At 35.3% G+C, this 19,373-nt stretch overlaps 1 protein-coding gene across 1 annotated transcript in view; it reads left to right on the top strand.

Moving 5' to 3' along the window:
• Positions 1-19,373, top strand: part of ARAP2 (ArfGAP with RhoGAP domain, ankyrin repeat and PH domain 2) — a 181,820-nt gene that overhangs the window by 15,485 nt on the left and 146,962 nt on the right. Inside the window, exons 3-6 of the mRNA XM_080797715.1 lie at positions 8,186-8,223; positions 9,323-9,399; positions 10,133-10,224; positions 12,350-12,703. Of these exons, the coding sequence (XP_080653841.1) occupies positions 8,186-8,223; positions 9,323-9,399; positions 10,133-10,224; positions 12,350-12,703 (561 nt within the window). The remainder of the gene's footprint in view (positions 1-8,185; positions 8,224-9,322; positions 9,400-10,132; positions 10,225-12,349; positions 12,704-19,373) is intronic.

Below are 19,373 nucleotides of genomic sequence, written 5' to 3'. Positions count from 1 at the left end.
CCCAGTTCACTCACACCAGAATTCTAAGGAGGGGCCCCCCAATATGTTGGGTTCATAGCCTTTGAGGTAACTGTTGGGCTTAAGAGCTGACTTAACAGCCGGGAGAGCTTTCATCCCTTTCTCAAAGTTATACCTAAAATAGTTGTGGTTTTCTCCAGGGTTATGGTGGGATGTTTTTTCACTAAAAGCTAACACTTGTCTCTCTGCTGGGAGTCCTGAGGTTGTTCGACTGTTAACTGCTGTGGTACTAAATGCAATTACGGATTTCCTGCACAGGCATTTCTTCAAGATCCTCTGTCCCTGCGTGCATCCCCTCTGTCCCTACTGTTGGTCCTTTTGCCCTTGGGCATCTGTGGTGATTATTGTGCAAGATCCCGGTTGTGTTTGCAGGGGGAAATGTGGTGGTTTAGTATTTGCCAAAGAAAATGTGGCCATTTACATGACTGTTCATTTAAGAACTTCTCATTAGAGGGGCATCTGAGTGGTTCAGTGGGTTAAGCCTCTGCCTTCGGCTCAGGTCATGATCTCAGGGTCCTGGGATCGAGCCCTGCATCGGGCTCTCTGCTTGGCAGGGAGCCTGCTTCCCCCCCTCTCTCTTTGCCTGCCTCTCTGCCTACTTGTGATCTCTGTCTGTCAAATAAATAAATAAAATCTTAAAAAAAGAAAAAAAGAACTTCTCATTAAAACATAAACTCTTTGAGGGCGGAGAGCCTAGCTTGTTTGTCTTCATCTTGACGTCACTAGTGCCAATAGTGATGTCTAGTCTTTCCTTGGAAATCAGTAGTGATAGTGTCATTTATTAAACACTGTAGGTTTTAGTTTGGTTTAAAATTTCCCATGGATTATCTAAATCTCACAGTGGCCCTATGACACATGTCTTATTAATCACCCACTTTTTTATGAGGTGACTGAGCCTCAGTTCATTTTCTAGGATCACACGACTGGTAAACTGGGATTTCATTCCAATACATCAGACTCCAGAGGCCACACTCACTTTCTTAACCACTCATTTAGTAAATATTCTTAAAAATGTAGATTGCATGTAGGAGAATTGAAGTATTAGTTACACAAGTAGAAGATGACTAATTTTTGTATGACACTTCAGTTTTAAAATGTTTTGCTAATTTTAAACAAAAGAAGGTAACTGAGAAGGGTTTGCTATGAGTATACACATTAAAAGTGTTTCTTTGCCAGAACAGAATCCTTTTGGGAGTTGGTAGGATAACTTCAGATAAGAAACATTTGGCTTAAGTTTTAAACAAGTTGTGCTATTTTTCATACATTTTTGAGAATCTTTTGGTGTTTATTCAGTTGTAAGTGTAAGTAAGCTGTGCATCATATGAAAGTCTTGTTATTCACATTATTTGTGTGAGTCTTTGAAGATGAGACTTGAAATAATGTTAAAATTATTCGTAAATAACAGTGCTAGTTGCTTCTGAGCCCTGCTCGGATTATGGCAGTAAATGGTATCTGTGTATCTATGGTGCTCATATCATAACATGAGAAAGTAAACTAAATTATTTTCAAACTGCACGGTGTTTTTCCTTGTGGTCCTGGCCTGAATTGCAAATAATAATTTTGCAAGATTTTAAAAATGTCATAATATGACTTTAAAACTGTGGATTCTATAACCGGAGATTGTCTGTAATCAAATAATATACAAGTGATATTTTAGTACATTTCTTGAGGTACCAAATAAAAATATTTTTTGTGGGCAATACTTGTAACATAATTCCTTTACTAGTTAAACATTTCATGTATCTGTTAAAAGGTATAGATGTTGGATGTGTTACCCTGGTGTGAGGCTCGCCCTTTCTCTCTCTCTCCCTGAACACAAGTTCCTCCCCCTGCATTTTCCCTCCTTATTTATGTGACACAATCGACTCCTGGCCAAATGGATTATCTTTGTCCTTTCCTTGAGTTTTCCCTGAATTCCTGCCTGCTCCTAGTCTTGGAAAGGCTGGACTGTGTGGGGATATGGAGGATGAACCTCAGAAGCTCTTTTTAATCTTGAAGAGCCAGCTCTTTCCTTATCAGCTTCCCCTGGAGGTCTCCCATAGAGGCCTCCAAGCAGAAAGGGAGTTCCAGCATCTTGCCCTTTCCTGGGGAGCCTCTGAATGTTTTGAGGGAAGGGGAAAAAAGCAGAGATGTGGGGAGGTGGATGGTACGCAGGGCTGCACTGTGATCAGAGGATATCCGTTACAATTTAAGACTGAGGTATTGTATTGACTAAGGGGCCTTTACAAGTGTGAAATATAAACCCCAAGTCTCTAGGCTTCTTTGAAATTTGTATTGATAATAGCAACCTTAGATATTTTTCTTTAGTTATACATAGACATGATATGAACATTAAAAGTGTCCCATTACATGGTAAAGTACCCACTACATGGGTAATACTTTAATGTTGAAATATACGTGAGCAGAAAGTGTACAAAAATAATAAGCAATTGCTGGGTACATTGAAGTGGAAAAATACGGGAATTCAACCTTTCTCGTGTTCAAGAAAACTGCACATTTCATGTTACAGTGGAAAAATGCTTAGCAGTCCAAAATTTATTTTCTTTTAAAATACTTTCTTATGAATTCTGTGAAAAAAGTAGGCTGATTATTTCAATAATTGCAAAATTTTGACTTCGTCTAAGTAACAAATCAAAATTTACTTCATGGTTTGATTTATTCTTAGAGGATGATGAGTGTCTGCTCCATACTTTCTATAAGTAAAAAGACATTAGGTTTATACTTTTTAAATTTTTCAAACACTGCTTTGTTTGCAAAAATATATAAAATTTTTAAGTTTTTGCTGAAATTCCAGTTAACAGATGGTGTAATATTAGTTTCAGGTGTAGAGTATAGTGATTCAGCATTTCCATACAACAGTTGTGCTCATCACAGTAATTGGCCTGCTCCTCAGTCCCCATCACCTGTTTAACCCATCCCTCCACCCACCTCCCCGCTGGTCACTATCAGTTCGTTCTTTGTAGTTAAGAGTCTGTTTCTTGGTTTGCCTCTCTTTCTCTTTTTATTCCCCTTCGATCCTTAGTTTTGTTTCTTAAATTCCACATATGAGTGAAATCATATGGTATTTGTAGTTCCCTAACTTGTTTAGCATATACTCTCTAGTTCCATCCATATCCTTGCAAATGGCAAGATTTCGTTCTTTTTTATGGTTGAGTAATATTCCATTGTACACATATGCACACCCCATCTTCTTTATCCATTTTCAGTCACAGGACACTTGGGCTGTTTCCATAATTTGGCTATTGTGGATAATGCTGCTATAAATATCAGGGTGTATGTGTCCCTTTGAATCAGTATTTTTCTGTCTTTTGGGTAGATACCTAGTAGTACAGTTGCTGGGTTGTAGGGTAGTTTTTGTTTTTTTTTTTTTTAAGATTTTATTTATTTATTTGACAGAGATCACATGTAGGAAGAGAGGCAGGCAGAGGACAGAGAGAGAGGGGGAAGCAGACTCCCTGCTGAGCAGAGAGCCCGATGTGGGGCTCTATCCCAGGATCCCGGGATCATGACCTGAGCCGAAGGCAGAGGCTTTAACCCACTGAACCACCCTGGCGCCCCTGGGTAGTTCTATTTTTAACTTTCTAAGGAACCTCTGTACTGTTTTCCAGGGTGGCTGTACCCATTTGCATTGCCACCAACACTGCAAGAAGTTCCTCTTTCTCCACATCCTTGCCAACATTTATTTGTTCTTGTGTTGCTGATTTTAGCCATTCTGACAGATGATGTGAGATGATATCTCTTTGTAGTTTTGTTTTCTATTTCCCTGATGAGTGATGTTGAACATCTTTTCATGTGTCTGTTGGCCATCTGGATGTCTTCTTTGGATAAACGTCTATTCATGACCTCTGCCCATGAAAAACTATATTTTGAGCTTCAACTTTTGCTAGTTGATTAAAAAAAAAGTTTGAGAATAATGACGTAGATTTTTGTGTTGCAATCCTTCTGTAATTATCATTATTCTTACCCTAAGGATGTTTTTTGGAACTTTTTGGATTGAGACTTAATTGCCTATAAATTTCACATGCTTGGTCTGTGCTGTAGTTAATACACTCTCATGTTTTCTGAAATCAGATTTGTGTGTTTTAGTTAGATATTACGTAACCTCAAGGCAGTTTTAAACTGATGCCTAATGATTGTGGTTTTCTTTTGAATTAAGTTCTGTAATGACCTGTAGTTAGTCTGTTGTAGTAAGTCCATTACGAATTGCAAGAATTGGATTTTTAAAAAAACATTTTATGAAATGGTAGTCCATTTATGGTGTGTAATTATTTTTTGATGTGGCTGCCTTCTCTAAGTAACAGGTAAGTATAGATCCTAAAGGGAGACCATTACCATTAATTAACCTTTATAACACTGCTTTTCTTGGTAATTTTAGGGATTAAAACATGTATGAAAAAAATAACATCTGTAGGCATGCTGAAGATCCACTTTAATAATCAGAGTTTGTTTTTTTTTGTTTTTTTTTTTTGCCACTTGGTGTTTTACTTAATATTATTTTCAAGATTTGTCCACATTGATGCACATATTTTATGCAATAACTGTTACATATTATTTTATTAAAAATAACACTCTACAGTTTATTCCCTTACTAGGTTGTTGACATGTTTTTTCTATCACAAGTGAAAAATGTGATTACTTTTAAGGACTTAAAGAAACAAATGTCCACATAAAGTTTCCTGGGAGGAATGACCATTTTTTTTTTCTCTAGTAAAATAATGATTTTTTTCATTCTTACTGAGTGTTTATATTGTGAAGGGTACTCTTTAAATGTTTTAAAAGCATTTTCTCATGAATACTCATAATATTCCTAGGAAGCAGGAATCCTGCTTCAATAAATGAGGAAACCAGGCTCAGGATTGTTAGAAAACTTGACCAAAGTCACGAAAGTGTAATTAACAATAGAAGATGGTAACTACTGCCTTTCTGTATGGGTTTTTAATTTTTGTGAATCAACCATGCTTTATATTTCAAATTTAAAAGCAGTCTACAGTTTTTAGGATAAATGGTGGGATATCAACAGGGCAGAAAGAGACAGAAGTGAAAGAGTGTGAGCTTTGCTTCTTGTTAGCTATGGGATGTGGGCTGGGAGAGCCTCCTTTCTTTATAGGTGAGATTAGGTACGAGGTCCTATGTCACACGGCTGTTATGAGGATGAAAGATGAGATGTATATATATAAATTCCTAACATAATGCTTTGGGCATAATAAGTATTAGAATATAAAATAGCTTGTGATAATTTATTCATAGATAAATGAGAATATAAATTATAGATAACTGATTTTCAAAACAACTTTTTTTCCTGTATTGAGCTAATCTTTCATCAACGGTAGATCAAATGAAGTTGGTTGATTTGGTAATTGTTTGCAGGTGGGTATTTAGTATAAGAATTAAAATCACAAACATTCTTCTTTATATTTCATATGGCTAATAGTAAAACCAGCAAAATACACTTTAAAACACCCCTAGTAAACTTAAAATTATTCTAATTCCTTTTTAAATGTGTTTTCTGTATATGCAAAATATGTTAGCGTTTCATTAATTTTATTAAATATTACATGTATATATAATTTTCTTTTTTGGTTTTTGTATTTAAGACACATTTGTATACTCAAAGGTTGCAAAGATTTTCTTGTGTGTATTTCCATGCGTTTTAGAGCTTTAGCAGTGACTTGTAGTTCTAAACACTATTTCAAGTTAATTTTAGTATATAGTATGAAGTAATGGTTGGTATTCACATCTTTTTTTCCATTTTCCCATTTTTCCATTGAGATAACCATTTGTTCCTGCAACACTTGTTGAAAAGATTGTCCTTTCCCTATTGAATTGCCTTGATATCTTGTTCAAAAACTGGTAGACCATAGATGTGTGGGAGATAATGTGGTATTTTTATTCTGTTCCATTAATTTATGTGCTTATCCTTTTACCAATAACACATTGGTTTGATTGCTATAAGTTTAGATTAAATATTGAAACTATATAAATCTCCCAGTTTGTTCTTTTAAATATTTATTTGGATCATTCCAGGTTATTTATATGTGCATGTAAATTTTAGAATCACCCTGTCAGTTTCTATATAAAAGCTCACTGAAATTTTGTTTGAGCTTATGTTGACTGTATATATCAATATTTGGAGAATTGATCTCTTAATATTATTGAGTCTTCCAATCCATTAACATGGTATATCTGTTCATTTTGGTCTTCAGTTTTTCAATGTTATATGGTTTTCAGTGTGCAGATCAAAGCGCTCATGTTTTGACCTATTTACCCCTTAGTATTTCGTGTTATGGGTGTTACTATAAAAATTGTATTTCAAACTATTTTTCCAATTGCTCAATGCTAGTATTTAGAAATACTATTGAATTTGTTAACATTTTCCCCTTCCTGTGGGACCTTGCTAGACTTCCTTGTTAATTTGGGAATCTTTTTGGTAGGTTCCTTAAGATTTTCTACTTAATAGGTACCTTCTGCTTATAAGAGATTTTCCTTTCCAAAGTGCATGGCTTCTCTGTCTTTCACTTACATTGCACTGGTGGGGACCTCTGAAATAATGTGAATGTAAGTGGTGAGAGCAGACCTCCTTGTCTTTCTCTCAATCTTAAGAAAAAAACATTCAGCATTTAACATGAATTATGGTGTAGGTTTTCCATAAATGCCATTTACTAGGTTGAGGAATTTTTTTCTATTCTGAGTTTACTGAGAGTCTTTATCGTGAATGGTTGTTGAATCATGTCATTGGTTTCCTGGATCTATTGTTATGACAATGTGATTTTTCTCTTTGATTTTCTTCATTTGGTGAATTACATTGATTTTTCCCATGTTAAATCAGCTTTGCTCTCCTGGGCTAAATATCATCTGGTTATAATATATTATTTGTATAGGTTGGTTGATTGGATTTGCTAATATTTCGTTAATGAGTTTTGCATCTGAATTCATGAGGCATATTTCTCTAACAGTTATCTGTAGTTTTGTCTTTGGCTTTGTATCTATAGTACTGACCTTATGGAATGAATTGGGAAATAGTCTCTCCTTCCCTATTTTTTGAAAAAGTTCGTATAGAATTGCTATTACTTCTTCTGAAATGTTTGGTGAAATTCATCAGTGAAATGTCTCAGCCTAGAGTTTTTTGTGGGTAGGTGATTAGTTACTAGACTCAGTTTCTCTAATAGATACAGGGATATTAAGATTTTTGTATTCTTTATTATATTTGATAAATTATGTCTCAGAGAATTTTTCCATTTCATCTAAGTTGTTGAATTTATTGGCATAAAGTTTTTTTCCCTCATAATCTATAAGTATTCCTTTAATGTTTGTAGCATTTGTAGTGATATCCTCTTTTGTTCCTGATACTGGTAGATTCTGTCTTGCTTTTTTTTCCTTCCCTGAGGTTTATCAGTTTTATTGCTCTTTTTGAAAAACCAGCTTTAGTTACAGTGATTTTAAAATTTTGTCTATATTTTATTTCATTGATTTCTATTCTTTTTTTTTTTTTTCTTTTTATATCCTTGCTTGTAGTATCTTGGGTAGATATATGTTTAAGAGACATTAAGGACACTCTCTTGATCCTTGCATTTATATGGAAAAATAGAACTCTTGCATATAGTAGTGGGTATTTATTGCAGTTGTTTCCAGAGTGTTTTCTTTCTCTGTCATTATTATTATGTTGGATTCTAATTAATTCACCTGAAATCCTTTTCTCCCAGGGCAGCAAATTTTTTGAGAAAAGTCTTATGTATTTTCATACTATACTCATATACTCAAAAAGCCAACAAATTTTTGACTCAATGTTGTAAAGCTAATGACCAAAAAAACCTACATAAATACTGAAATCTAGTTAGAAAATTAGTTTCTTACAAGGGTATGGCTAGCAGTTTTGAAATTCCTATGTGCATCCTAGCATTGGGCAACCATATTCATTTACTTTTGGGAATTATAAATGTGGGAGGCAAATGCTTATAAAATTCAGTGAAGTCTCATTAAGGCTACTTAGAAAAACATTTATGAAATTTAGCCATTCTGTTTAATTAAAATCAAATTTGTTTTTCAATAGTAGTATTTTTTTCTACCCAGAAGAATGTATGTCTCTATAATTAATCCTTTACTCAGGATAGTAATTTATCTATTTTTGCTTATCTGTTTTAATTTATCTATTTTCCCCCTTTGCTTTAAGCTATTTCCGTGAGAGAAGAAATGTTGCTACCTCAACTGGTAAGTCTGTGACACAGGAAAGTGAATCTCCACATTTAAAGTCTTTGTAAATTAGCACTCATATTAAAGTCCCAACTGTGTCAAAATTGTGATTAAAAAAAAAAAAAAGGAGCTCACTTGTGAAGTAGGGAATAATGGGAATAATTGTCTGCTAGGGTTCATAATACATCGGATGCTTTTAAAAGTGAGTGAATAAAAGACAGTAATTTGTATTCAGATTCCTGAAAACCTATACATACTAATGTAAAAAGATTTTTTTGCACCAGGCTTCATTTACCATTAGCCACAGTCGAAGGCATTTAACTAAATTAAGTGGTTTCTTTCCATAGATTTATGGAAAGTAATTTTTCCATGGTAACTGGAAAGGGTAGACATTACTTTGGTAAATTGATTATTGACAGGGCTTTTCTTTCTTTTTGAAAATTCTGCTTGTAGAAGTTCAGGAACATTCTTCGTAATAATAAGATGGAAAACACTTGGTTACTGACCCTTTAAAAAAATTTGCCATAACAAAATGCAAGTGTTGAGAATTCTTTCTTGTAGATCTGTGTAATTCAAGGACAGTGGAAATTCCCTTGAAATAACTTATTTACAGATGTGTTAGTGGCTGTGATTTTAGATTATATTAAGTGGATTCTGGTATTTTGAGTGATATAATAACTGTTATATTAGTGAACTTTTAATAATTAAGTTGTTGAAAATTATACATCTAATACTTGTTTTCTGCCATTAGTACTATTCTCTTATTTAGGAATTAACATTATAAATGGCATTTGACTATTTGCATCATATGTGGGAAATGTGCTTAGTTATATTAATGTGGATCTTAGAGGTTAGCAAGGACATATATGACACATCACACTTTAGGAAACAATAATGTATCTTCGTGGTGAAGTGAGAGGCATACACAGTGAATTCTATATCAAGAAGACCATAGGAGGAATTGATTGGAGGGTGAAAATCATAAGCATGATTTTGGACTCTCAGAATAAAGCTTAAGTTGTGATATTGGTATAAAATAATTAAACACTTGCTTTTAAAAAAATTTTTTTCACATTATTTACATCTTTTCATTCTCATCCTATCATTCCCCCAAAAGATCCAAATGAGGAAAATTCATCTTCCATTTTTCCTTATGGAGAGACCTTTCTCATCCAGAGACTAGAAAATTTCAAGGTTAGTCCCATACATTTACATTTCTTTCCATATTCAAGTCTTTGCTTTTCTGTCTATATTTGCCTCTTCATTTATTCCTTTAAGGTGTTTGAAAAATGAGTTATATTGAAGAAAGACAGTGAAATTCTGTTCAGTAAAATCATGGTAAATGTGTATCTTTAAATTTATTTTGCAAAAACATGTTCAGTTTCAGGAATACAGGAGGGTGAGTTTTCAGAATTTTCCAGCTTTCAGGTTTTTCCAGAAGATAAGTTACTTTAAAGACAAACCCCCAGAGAAAGCAAAAGCAAACAAACAAAAATCCCCTCAATTTTGCATTGCCTTATACCCAAGTGTCTACTTCTAACTATTTATACATCTTAATTATTCAGTTTATCACTTAACCTTTCCTTTTGTGCTCTTGCTGTATTTTATTTCTTGGTCACAATAAAAGAAGTTGGAAGACAAAAAGTGGCAAAGTAAAAAGTACATAAATTTTGTTCTTGGGTGGCATCTTCTGTTTTTCTTGGTTGAAATGATGAATTAAAATATAATATTGAAAAAGACATCAAAAGACTTCTCTTAATTAGTCTCCCTAATTAAGTTGTTTTTACTGAGAATTGATCTAAGCAGTTAGACATTTGTGTAAAAAAACTAAACTCAGATATTGTGGATATTTGTAGACTATTGTTATCCTAATAAAAGTGTATATAAAAAATCCTAAAAAAATATATATATATATGTATTTTAATAGAAGAGGTCTATAAAGAATGAATTTTGGACCCATGAAGAAACACTCAAAGGGGAAACAACTACTGAAAGAAACTCTTTTCTCATCAAATCAAGGTACGAGGTCATGATTGATAATGATTAACCCTTTTGAATAAAATGTTATGAGTGTTGACTTCCTGCTTATACTGTATTTCTAAGAAAATGGTTTACATTGGTATGTTCAAATTTTTCTAGATGTTTTAGTAATAGCACTTATTTTAAAAATTGAATTTAGAATCTCTAAACCGAGTATATAGTGACATTCGGCAGCAGTTTATATTTGTTTTCCTAATTGAAACCACTCTTTCTGTCCCAAAGGGGCAGATATGTTGTGGTGCTCTCCAACTGCACATTAAAGATGACAAGTTATGTTACTATGAAGGAGAAAGGGGCAGTTCAAAAAATATAAAAATGCGGTGCAGCATTTTTATAAATGTAATATATCCTTCTTACTGGATATATAGCATTGACAAGTGGCTTGACAATAATCCAGTTATTTGGATCACGCATGAAATTAAACAGTTAGTGAGGCACCAACTTAAATTTTAGTGTTCTCAGCTTTACTAAGACTTCGTGTACTACCTCATTACCTAATGTTCATTTTATTTTTGATTTTTATTCTTCCCTTCCCAAGGCTGACATTGTTGTGGGTTTTTGTTTTTTGTTTTTGTTTTTTTCTTTTAAGAGGAGAAGGGTGGGGGCGGGGGAGAGAATCTTAAACAGGCTCCACCCCAGCACAGAGCCTGATGTGGGGGGTTCAGTCTCATGACCCTGAGATCATGACCTGAGCTGAAATCAGGAGTTGGATGCTTAACCAGCTGAGCCACCCAGGTGTCCCAGTTGGAGGTTTTCTTAAGTCAAAACTAAATAATTGAAGACCTTCAGTCTTCAATGATATGAATTATTATATGCAAAATGTGCAAAGGGCCAGATGAAATCATTCTTTTAAGGAAGTAGTAGTTTTTAGAACACTATATCCAGAATGATGTAATTTGAGCCCTATGCATATCTATTCCATCGATTAGCAAAAATGTCTTTGTAATGAGTTTTCTTTTTTTTTTTTTAAAGATTTTATTTATTTATTTGACAGAGATCACAAGTAGGCAGAGAGGCAGGCAGAGAGAGAGAGAGGAGGAAGCAGGCTCCCTGCTGAGCAGAGAGCCCAATGCAGGTCTGGATCCCAGGACTCTGGGATCATGACCCGAGCCGAAGGCAGAGGCTTTAACCTACTGAGTCACCCAGGCGCCCTTGTAATGAGTTTTATTACACATAAATGACTAAGTGAATCTATTTTGTTGTTCCTTAAGTCTTTAGTAATATGCTTAGCTATTAGGAATGTCTTCTGGTGAATATTATAGGTTATACAGCTTTTACCTTCTCATTGTCTCCTGACTCTCATTTTCTGGCCAACAATGTGGTGCAGTTTTTCCTCAGTGTTGCAAAATAATACAGAAACTTTCACCAGTTGAATGTACTCACTATTTTCTGAAATTATGATGGAACATAGGATTCTTGGAATTGAATAGTAGAGAGCCAGCAAAGGGCAACCAGTTTGGAAGTAAGATCTGCAGATAGATGTGGTGGTTCACGACATTGCCTGGGGTCTAGACGTTGGGCCGGCTCCATAACAGTGTTGGTGAAGATACGAAATTGTGATGCAGGGAGTGTGGTCCATCTCCACCCTTACTACCAGTCTGTACCCTGCCCCCTAGAATAAACAGATTAGTAACGCATAAGAAAAATGGTACTACTTCTAGCAGTGTTCAAATATGTCAGTATAATAAGAGATTTCTATTTAATTTTTCCAGAAGAATTTAAGAAAATAATCAGGTGGATTAATTGAACGCCTAAGACTTTTCTGACCTTAAATTTCTGTGATTTCAGGGTGCCTGTGTGGCTTATTCAGTTAAGCATCAGTCTCTTGGTTTTGGCTCAGGTGGTGATCTCAGGGTCCTGGGATTAAGCCCCACCTGGAGCCCCGTGCTCAGTGGAGAGTCTGCTTCTCCCTTTCTTACTTCCCCTCCCCCTGCTCACATGTGTGCGTGCGTGTACTTGGGCACATGTGTGCTCTCTCTTTCTCTCTCAAAATAAGTCTTAAAAAAAAAAATTCTGTGATTTGTTGTTTATAAATTTGCAAATAACCAGTGGCTTAAATGACATATGGCTCTTCGAAATATTAAGACCATTTGTTTCCCTTTAGCATATATGATAACAGGAAGGAGAATATAAGTGAAGACAAAGTGGAAGATATTTGGATACCTCGAGAGGACAAAAATAATCTTCCAGTAGACTCTGCTTCAGAATCAGAATATTCAACAGTAGAAGAATGCTTTCAGAGTTTAAGAAGAAAAAACTCAAAGGCATCTAAATCTAGGACTCAGAAAGCATTGACTGTGGACCCTGTCAATAGGCACAGTTATCCATTAAGCTCAACAAGTGGAAATGCTGAGTCCTCGATTGTTTCCTCAAATGCAATATCTCCCTATGCCTGTTTTTATGGATCCTCTGCAAGGAAGGTTAAATCGGGATGGCTAGACAAACTGTCTCCTCAAGGGTATGTCGTTATTTATTTTAACCCCCTAAGTAGCATAAGTTCAAGTTTATCCATTTCTAAACTTGCTGGGTTGCTGCTACTCCTCACCCCTACCCTTCCCCCATGCACACAGACACAGTTTTTAGGGACTTTCAGTGTACTTTTGCAAATGCTGTTCTTCAGACCTGAGGAGGAACATGTGCGATATATTGTATGGAATGCTGGGATAAGGTTCCGAATAGCAAATTGAAACTGAAGTTTGCAGTTTCATATCTAGATCCTTAATGTTAGTTTCTAACTTTACACTGACATGCACTGTGTCCCAATTTGTAGCAAAGAAAAACAACACAGATTGAGTTGGTATTACTAGGCCCACGCTGTTTGGCTTTTGCTCATATTATAACAGTGTTCTGTTTGGGAATACAAGTCTTAATTGTAGTTAGGGAAAGTACATCATTGTTAGACTTCAGGCTTCACTGTTATTGATATATTGTTTTGATTTTTGTATGTTGCACAGAAGGTCAGAGTCCTTGAATATTATACTTTTAAAACAGATTTATCATTTCAGATGTTTACAAAGAATCTTCTGTCCCTTAAGGTTTTACAGTACTGAAAATACTTGGGGGAGGGATTATGTTTAATTAGAATTGTTTTCTGGCATCCCGATTTTTGAATGTCCTTTTGAAATATTTACTTGAAATATTCCTCATGAATTATTAAGTTATTTTGGGATTAAATATCTTTTTGTTTCAGTAGTTAACGTAGTGAGACCCTGCAATGTGCTGGTTTTCTTTATTCCCCCCCAAAATGTGCATCATTTCTAGAAAGATTTTGTTGGACCTAAAATAAATTTTATTAGCCGGAAATCACCAGAAGAAGCATTAGTTGACTAGTGGGGAACAGATTTTTACATTTCTGAAGAAAGTGGGGAAAAAAAAAATCCCAACTTTTTTAGTATATTTTATGGTTATAAATTATATGGTAAAAACTTTATACCATTGCATTCTTTTAGCAAATTAGGTGTTGAATAAACTGAAAGAGAATACTTCTTAGTACCAGTTATCTTGTCTCCTTTCTGGTTACATTAGGGTAACAATGCAGTCAACTATGCCTACTTTTCATCAGTCATCAGTATTACTGGTAACTACATAGTCTAATAGCAAAGGTATGAGTAAGCACTCCAAGGTACACACAGGTGACTTGAAACAGCGAGTTTGAATATTCTCGAATCTTTCATTTCTGTATAGTTTAAGTGTTTAGGGAAATCCTAGTGCTCTCTCCACTTATACCGGAAGATTTAGCAGACTCTGGGTATAGAGCCCCCAGCAGCTGTGGTTTCCTGCATGATCTCTGATGGTACCTTGCTCTCTGCGGGGTTGATGTGTTTATGCTCCAGGCACACTGAAAAAGCTTCAACATCATTGGCTACCTCTGGGACATTTAGAACATTTTTCCTCTCTATTTATCAGAACTCAGACTTGCCATCCTTCCTATCTTGAATCTGCCTAAGGTTAGATGCTGTAAGTTGTCTAGATTTATGTTTTTCCATTTTAGGGGAAATAATTGAGTTTTCTGCCTTAACAGTTTTTCTCCTGGATACCAGGATGAGCAAAGATCACAGAATTAAAGGAACTTGTTATATCACCAAGAGGTTAAACTCTTCTACATGATTTTATTGCTATGACTTGAAAAGAACTATGTTTTACTGGCCAAGAAGCATGTATTATTTATTATAAGTAGAATTGGAATTTCTCCTTTTCCTAATTGGACTCTGTAGGCTATTGTTAAGGGTGTTTAAGATGCTCATTAATTTAGACAAAGTGATGCTTGCCCCCTCCTTAAGTAGAGGTTACTGGGCTTTATTGAACTCATGGTCATATGTCTGTTTGGTGCTGTGGACACTCTGTATATGGCATTCTGAACTCCAGAGAGAAGGTATTAGCAAACTTTTTCTGTAAAGGATCAGATAAAAGACATTTTAATCTGGGTACAGCCTCTGTGGGATATCTGTGGGAAATCAGCAACTGAGCAGTTGTGGCTTGAAAGTAGCCACAGAGAGTATATAAACCAATGAATGAGGCTGTGTTTCAATAAGACTTTATTTATAAACACATGATGGGCCAGATTTGGCCTGTGGGCCTTAGAGGTATAAAACAGATTAGAGAATTAACTAGAACCTTATAACAGCTTCTTTTTTCCCCCCTGGGCCCCAAGTAGAAAATTATAACTGGATAGATCACAAAATAGGGAAACTGCTTTCTATTATTCTAATAAAGATAAAAGTTCTGAGAAGCAGGATCCCTTTTTGGGGACCTGTGCCCTTGTCATTTGTCCTGCAATGCTCTTCCCCACAGAGCAACGTGGCTTCTACCCTTCCTCCCTCAGGTTCTTGCTGTCATGTCTCCTTTGTATTGAGGTCCTGAACACTAAAGTTAAAATTATCACTACCTCTCTCCTTCTATGACCCTACCATTCCCTTAATTACTTTATTTTTCTCTGTAGGGCTCACATGCTAGATGATTTATGTACACTCCATGGGGATAGTCGTCTGTGTTGGGTTTTTGTTTATTGTGATATCCTCAGCAGCTAGAATGTAGACTGGTGCATGGCAGATGCTCTTAGTATTTGTTGTTGAATGAGATCAGTGAAAAAACAAACATTAGGTATATTTTTCTTTAAATTTTTTAAAAATAGTTTTTTATGCATAGGGATTTTATAATAAGAACTGAACTGCAAATAGTATGTTGGTATATAGTAACAGTGCAATGGGCTTTCAGCGTTCTTTTTATGATTGTCTTTCCCTCTTGAAGACACATGTTTTTTCAAAACACAGTTGGAAAACAAAGAGCCATACTCAGTTATCCTTCTCCAAATAGTGTTTAAAACTGTCCTCAATCAGGAGGGACATTAAACAAAATAATCAAGTTTATAATCTGGATTTATTTCACATGACTGTCTATTTGCTTTTGCAATGCAAATGCCACTCCTGAATCAGTGCAAAGTATGTGAAAAAATGCCTAATATTTAGTAAGAGAGTAATTGTAACATAATGCAATAAAGAAACACTAAGACATTTATAGTTGGGCTTAAAGTTATGAACATTCACTTAGCTATTTGTATGATCTAATTATAACATAGCCTGATACTATCAAATTCAAAAATTGTATGGAAGAAACCCAATAAAATGTAGACCTTGGGTCTGTTACTAGTGTTTCAAACAGGTCAAGCAGATAAAAAATTAATAAATGGTACTTTTTTTTTTTAAATGGTACCTGTTTAACGGAAAAAACAGAACAAAACAAAACAAAAAAAACAGAATTCACTGGGTTTTGAGGATAAAAAAGCAAGTCTTTTTCCATCCCTTTTCCTGACTGTAACTGATAAGTTGAAAGTCCTTACCCAATGTGAGTGGATGCAAATATGAAAGACTGGATAGAATTTATTCCAGCATTTCCTGAGTATGTAACTCAGAGGAAGCATTGTGCAGGTTGCTGTGTCGAGAGGTGAGCGTGGTGAATATGCCGTATCTCTTCTAGGAGGTGCACATGGTGAAATACCCAAACGTATCTGCAACAAAGGAACCTTTTTGACATTTTTAAGTTTCTGTTTTCTAAAGTTATGTGTGTGTTCAGTGTAATGCACCACGAATTTTGTAAACATTGCAGTGTATCTCAAGGAATTCATATTTTACTTGAGAATATGTTTTTTGACCTTATTTCTTATTCAGCAGAATTCCTCTTTAACAAATTATTAACTTTTTCCCCACGGAGAGGCATTGTGTGGTCATCTGAGCCTAGAACAGCAGAAGCTGAGCATGTGAGGCTAACTCAGCAATTTGGATATAGAATGTGCTAAAGAATTTGTGGAGTAATACAAATATACGCAAGATATGTGTGTTCCTTGTCTTTTTTTTTGTCTTCCATTTAGGGCAGAAAAAGGGAAGCAAAAAAAACAAAACAAAACAAAAAAACCAAATCCAAAATACCGAGTCTAATAATTGGTGCAGAAAAGTCCTCAAGAGTATAGAATTGCGGTTACAAAGGGGCTGAGAAAACATTTCTTCAAAGATCTTCTAGAGAGGGGAATTATCAATTCAGTTGACCTTTGAAAATGGATAAGATTTTAACTAGCATTTTTAGAAGAAATATTTTCTCGCTAGAGGGAGTGAAAGGGCACTGACATAGGTGATACCTAGAGGTACTGAAGTCTGTGAGATGGATAGCAGGGGTTGGTTGGATTATTTTCTTGGAGATGCAAGATTGAGTTCTAGAACCAGGAGGGAGAAACTGCCAGTGGATTGTATGTTCAGGCTGAACAGAGAACTAAGGAAAATGAAGTCAGTGGTCAAATACCAAGAAAAGATCAAATCCCAGATAGAAGTTAGGAGTCCGATCACCCAGAAGCCAGTAGTCCATGAGCTGGTGGGAGATCAGAGCTTAGACTGTTGGTGCCTCTGTCAGTGACTGATTTTCTGGCTCATGCCCAGCATCTCCAAGGCTGCTTTCGTGAAGCAGTTCCTCACCCTGGTACACAAGTGTGTGAGCTCCTCCAGTCCTGGGAATGCTGACCTCTGGGTGGCCTTTATGTGAAAAACAAATGTAGTGGAAAGTTGACAAGTCTCTCTATCTGACCAGGATGTTACGTACCAATCACCATGTTGAACTTCAAGGTGAAGCTTAAATCTTTGATAAAAAGTATCTTGCTGTGCCAAGCAAATAAAAAGCTTCAATATTTTATTTGTAGTTTGAGGAAACAGTTTCTGAGTTTTAGTGTTTATCAAATAACACGACTAATTTTTTTCAGTCTGTTTAGTGGCTGAGAAATGAATGTGAAGGTGTTGGAATCAAACTGAAATTAGAGTCGTAAGCCATCTGTTGGTCATTGGCTGTGTATCCTAGAACCTTCATTTACATAAAAGTATAGGGTCAAGATTTCCTCTGTGGGAGCTGTTGGAAAATTAGGTGACATTGGGCCTGACACTTAGTTGGGGCTTAGTAAACTGCAGTTACCTTTCTTTTCAGAAGAGCATCACTTTATTTCAGGTGACTTTTGGTAATGTAAAGTTCTAGTCAGTTCTTATCTTGGAAAATATAAAGTGAAGGAAGCAAGTGCTCACATTAAACTTTTTAAATTAAGGTTTTGGTGATTGAAAAAACATATATGGTTTAAAGCATCAGAAAGTTGTACATGGTTTTTTAAAACAAAACAAAACACAACACATAGCAGCTTTCCTTCCCTTCCACTTCATCATAAAAGACAGCTGGTTTCAATTCTTTTAGTAGTTTCTTTGTTTTTTACTTTGTATATCTCAATAATATTAAAAAAAAAATTTTTTTTTACAGTTTTTTTTTTTTTTTTTCTTAGGTAGGCTCCATGCCCAGTGTGGGGCTTGAATTCTTAACCCTGAAATTGAGTCACATGCTCTACAGACTGGGCCAACCAGGCACCCCATCTTAATAATATTTTTATACTATTTTTTCCCCTCACTTTCCAGTTTTAGGGATTATCTATTGAAGTACTACCATGAAATATAATGTTTATCCATTTTTATCGCTGCCCCCACCCCTCTTTCTGGCATAAACATGGCTCCTATGTATCACCCTTTTCATATAGTTGTATAAAATAGTAGCTAGATTCTATCTGTATTTAATTTTATAGCCTCATGACTGGAAATGCTGCTCGTATGTGAGCTCTGTGACATAAGATTAATTTTTCTTTCATCTGTGCTCTTCAGTTTTCCATGAGATTTATAATTTTTTATTTTTTAAAATTTGTTTTTTTATATACTTCTCATTCATGGATCCCAAAATTTTTGCTAAACCAAGGACAATAAAACTATGAAGTATCCAAAATACTTAACAATTTCATCATCAGACAGCCTCCTAAGGAAACTTTAGTTTGGGCTGGTGGTTCTCCAGATCTGCTGCGCCATGAACCAGTGAGCTTGCTGTGGTCCCTTTCATTATTGGCGTGGGGAATCTCTATGCTGAGTGGTTTTGCCTTTCCTCAATCTTGTGTCATTGCCTGCCTGCCAATACACCCACCCATGCTTCCTGGAGCTTCCTCAGAAATGGTGAATCGGAGGGACAGTTTTTTTGAGGCTTTGTATATTTGAAAGTGTTACTTTCTTCCTAAGCATGCTTATTGATAATTTATCATGGTTCCAAAATCTTGATGAGAAAGAATACACCCTTCAGATCATCAATCCCCAGTCTTCTAGATTTCTGGTATTATAGAACTGGTGTTGAGAAATCCGATTCTCAAACCTTTATATGTGGCCTGGTTGTTTTAGTTCTGGGAGATTGTCTTGCTTTATTTCTTTGTTAACTATTCTGTTTTTTCTTTTTAAACTTCTTGGTAGTTTGGTGTTGGACCTCCCACACGGAAAGGTTGATAAAAATGTAGCTTTTTCCATTTTCCATTTCTGGGAAGTTTCTTCAATTGTACTTTCTAACCCACTTTTGTTTTTTGTTATCCTACAATTAATATATAAAGCACCTTCTTTTGACTGTTCTTTTTATAGCTTATTGTTATTGTCCCATGAACACAATATTTTCTGTTACGTTTCTGAAGATCTTAATATATTTTTGAAGCTTTCTTTTCCTGTAGAATCTGTTTCTTTCAGTTTTACTTCTTGTGGGGCAGTGCAAAAGAAATAAAACATTTTTGGGGGGAGGTCATTCCCCATCTT

The sequence above is a fragment of the Martes martes genome, assembly GCF_963455335.1.
Source record: "Martes martes genome assembly, chromosome: 2".
NCBI classification, from domain to species: Eukaryota; Metazoa; Chordata; class Mammalia; order Carnivora; family Mustelidae; genus Martes; species Martes martes.
Note: the sequence above shows the minus strand (reverse complement) of the source record. Positions and strands in the feature narration are given on the sequence as shown.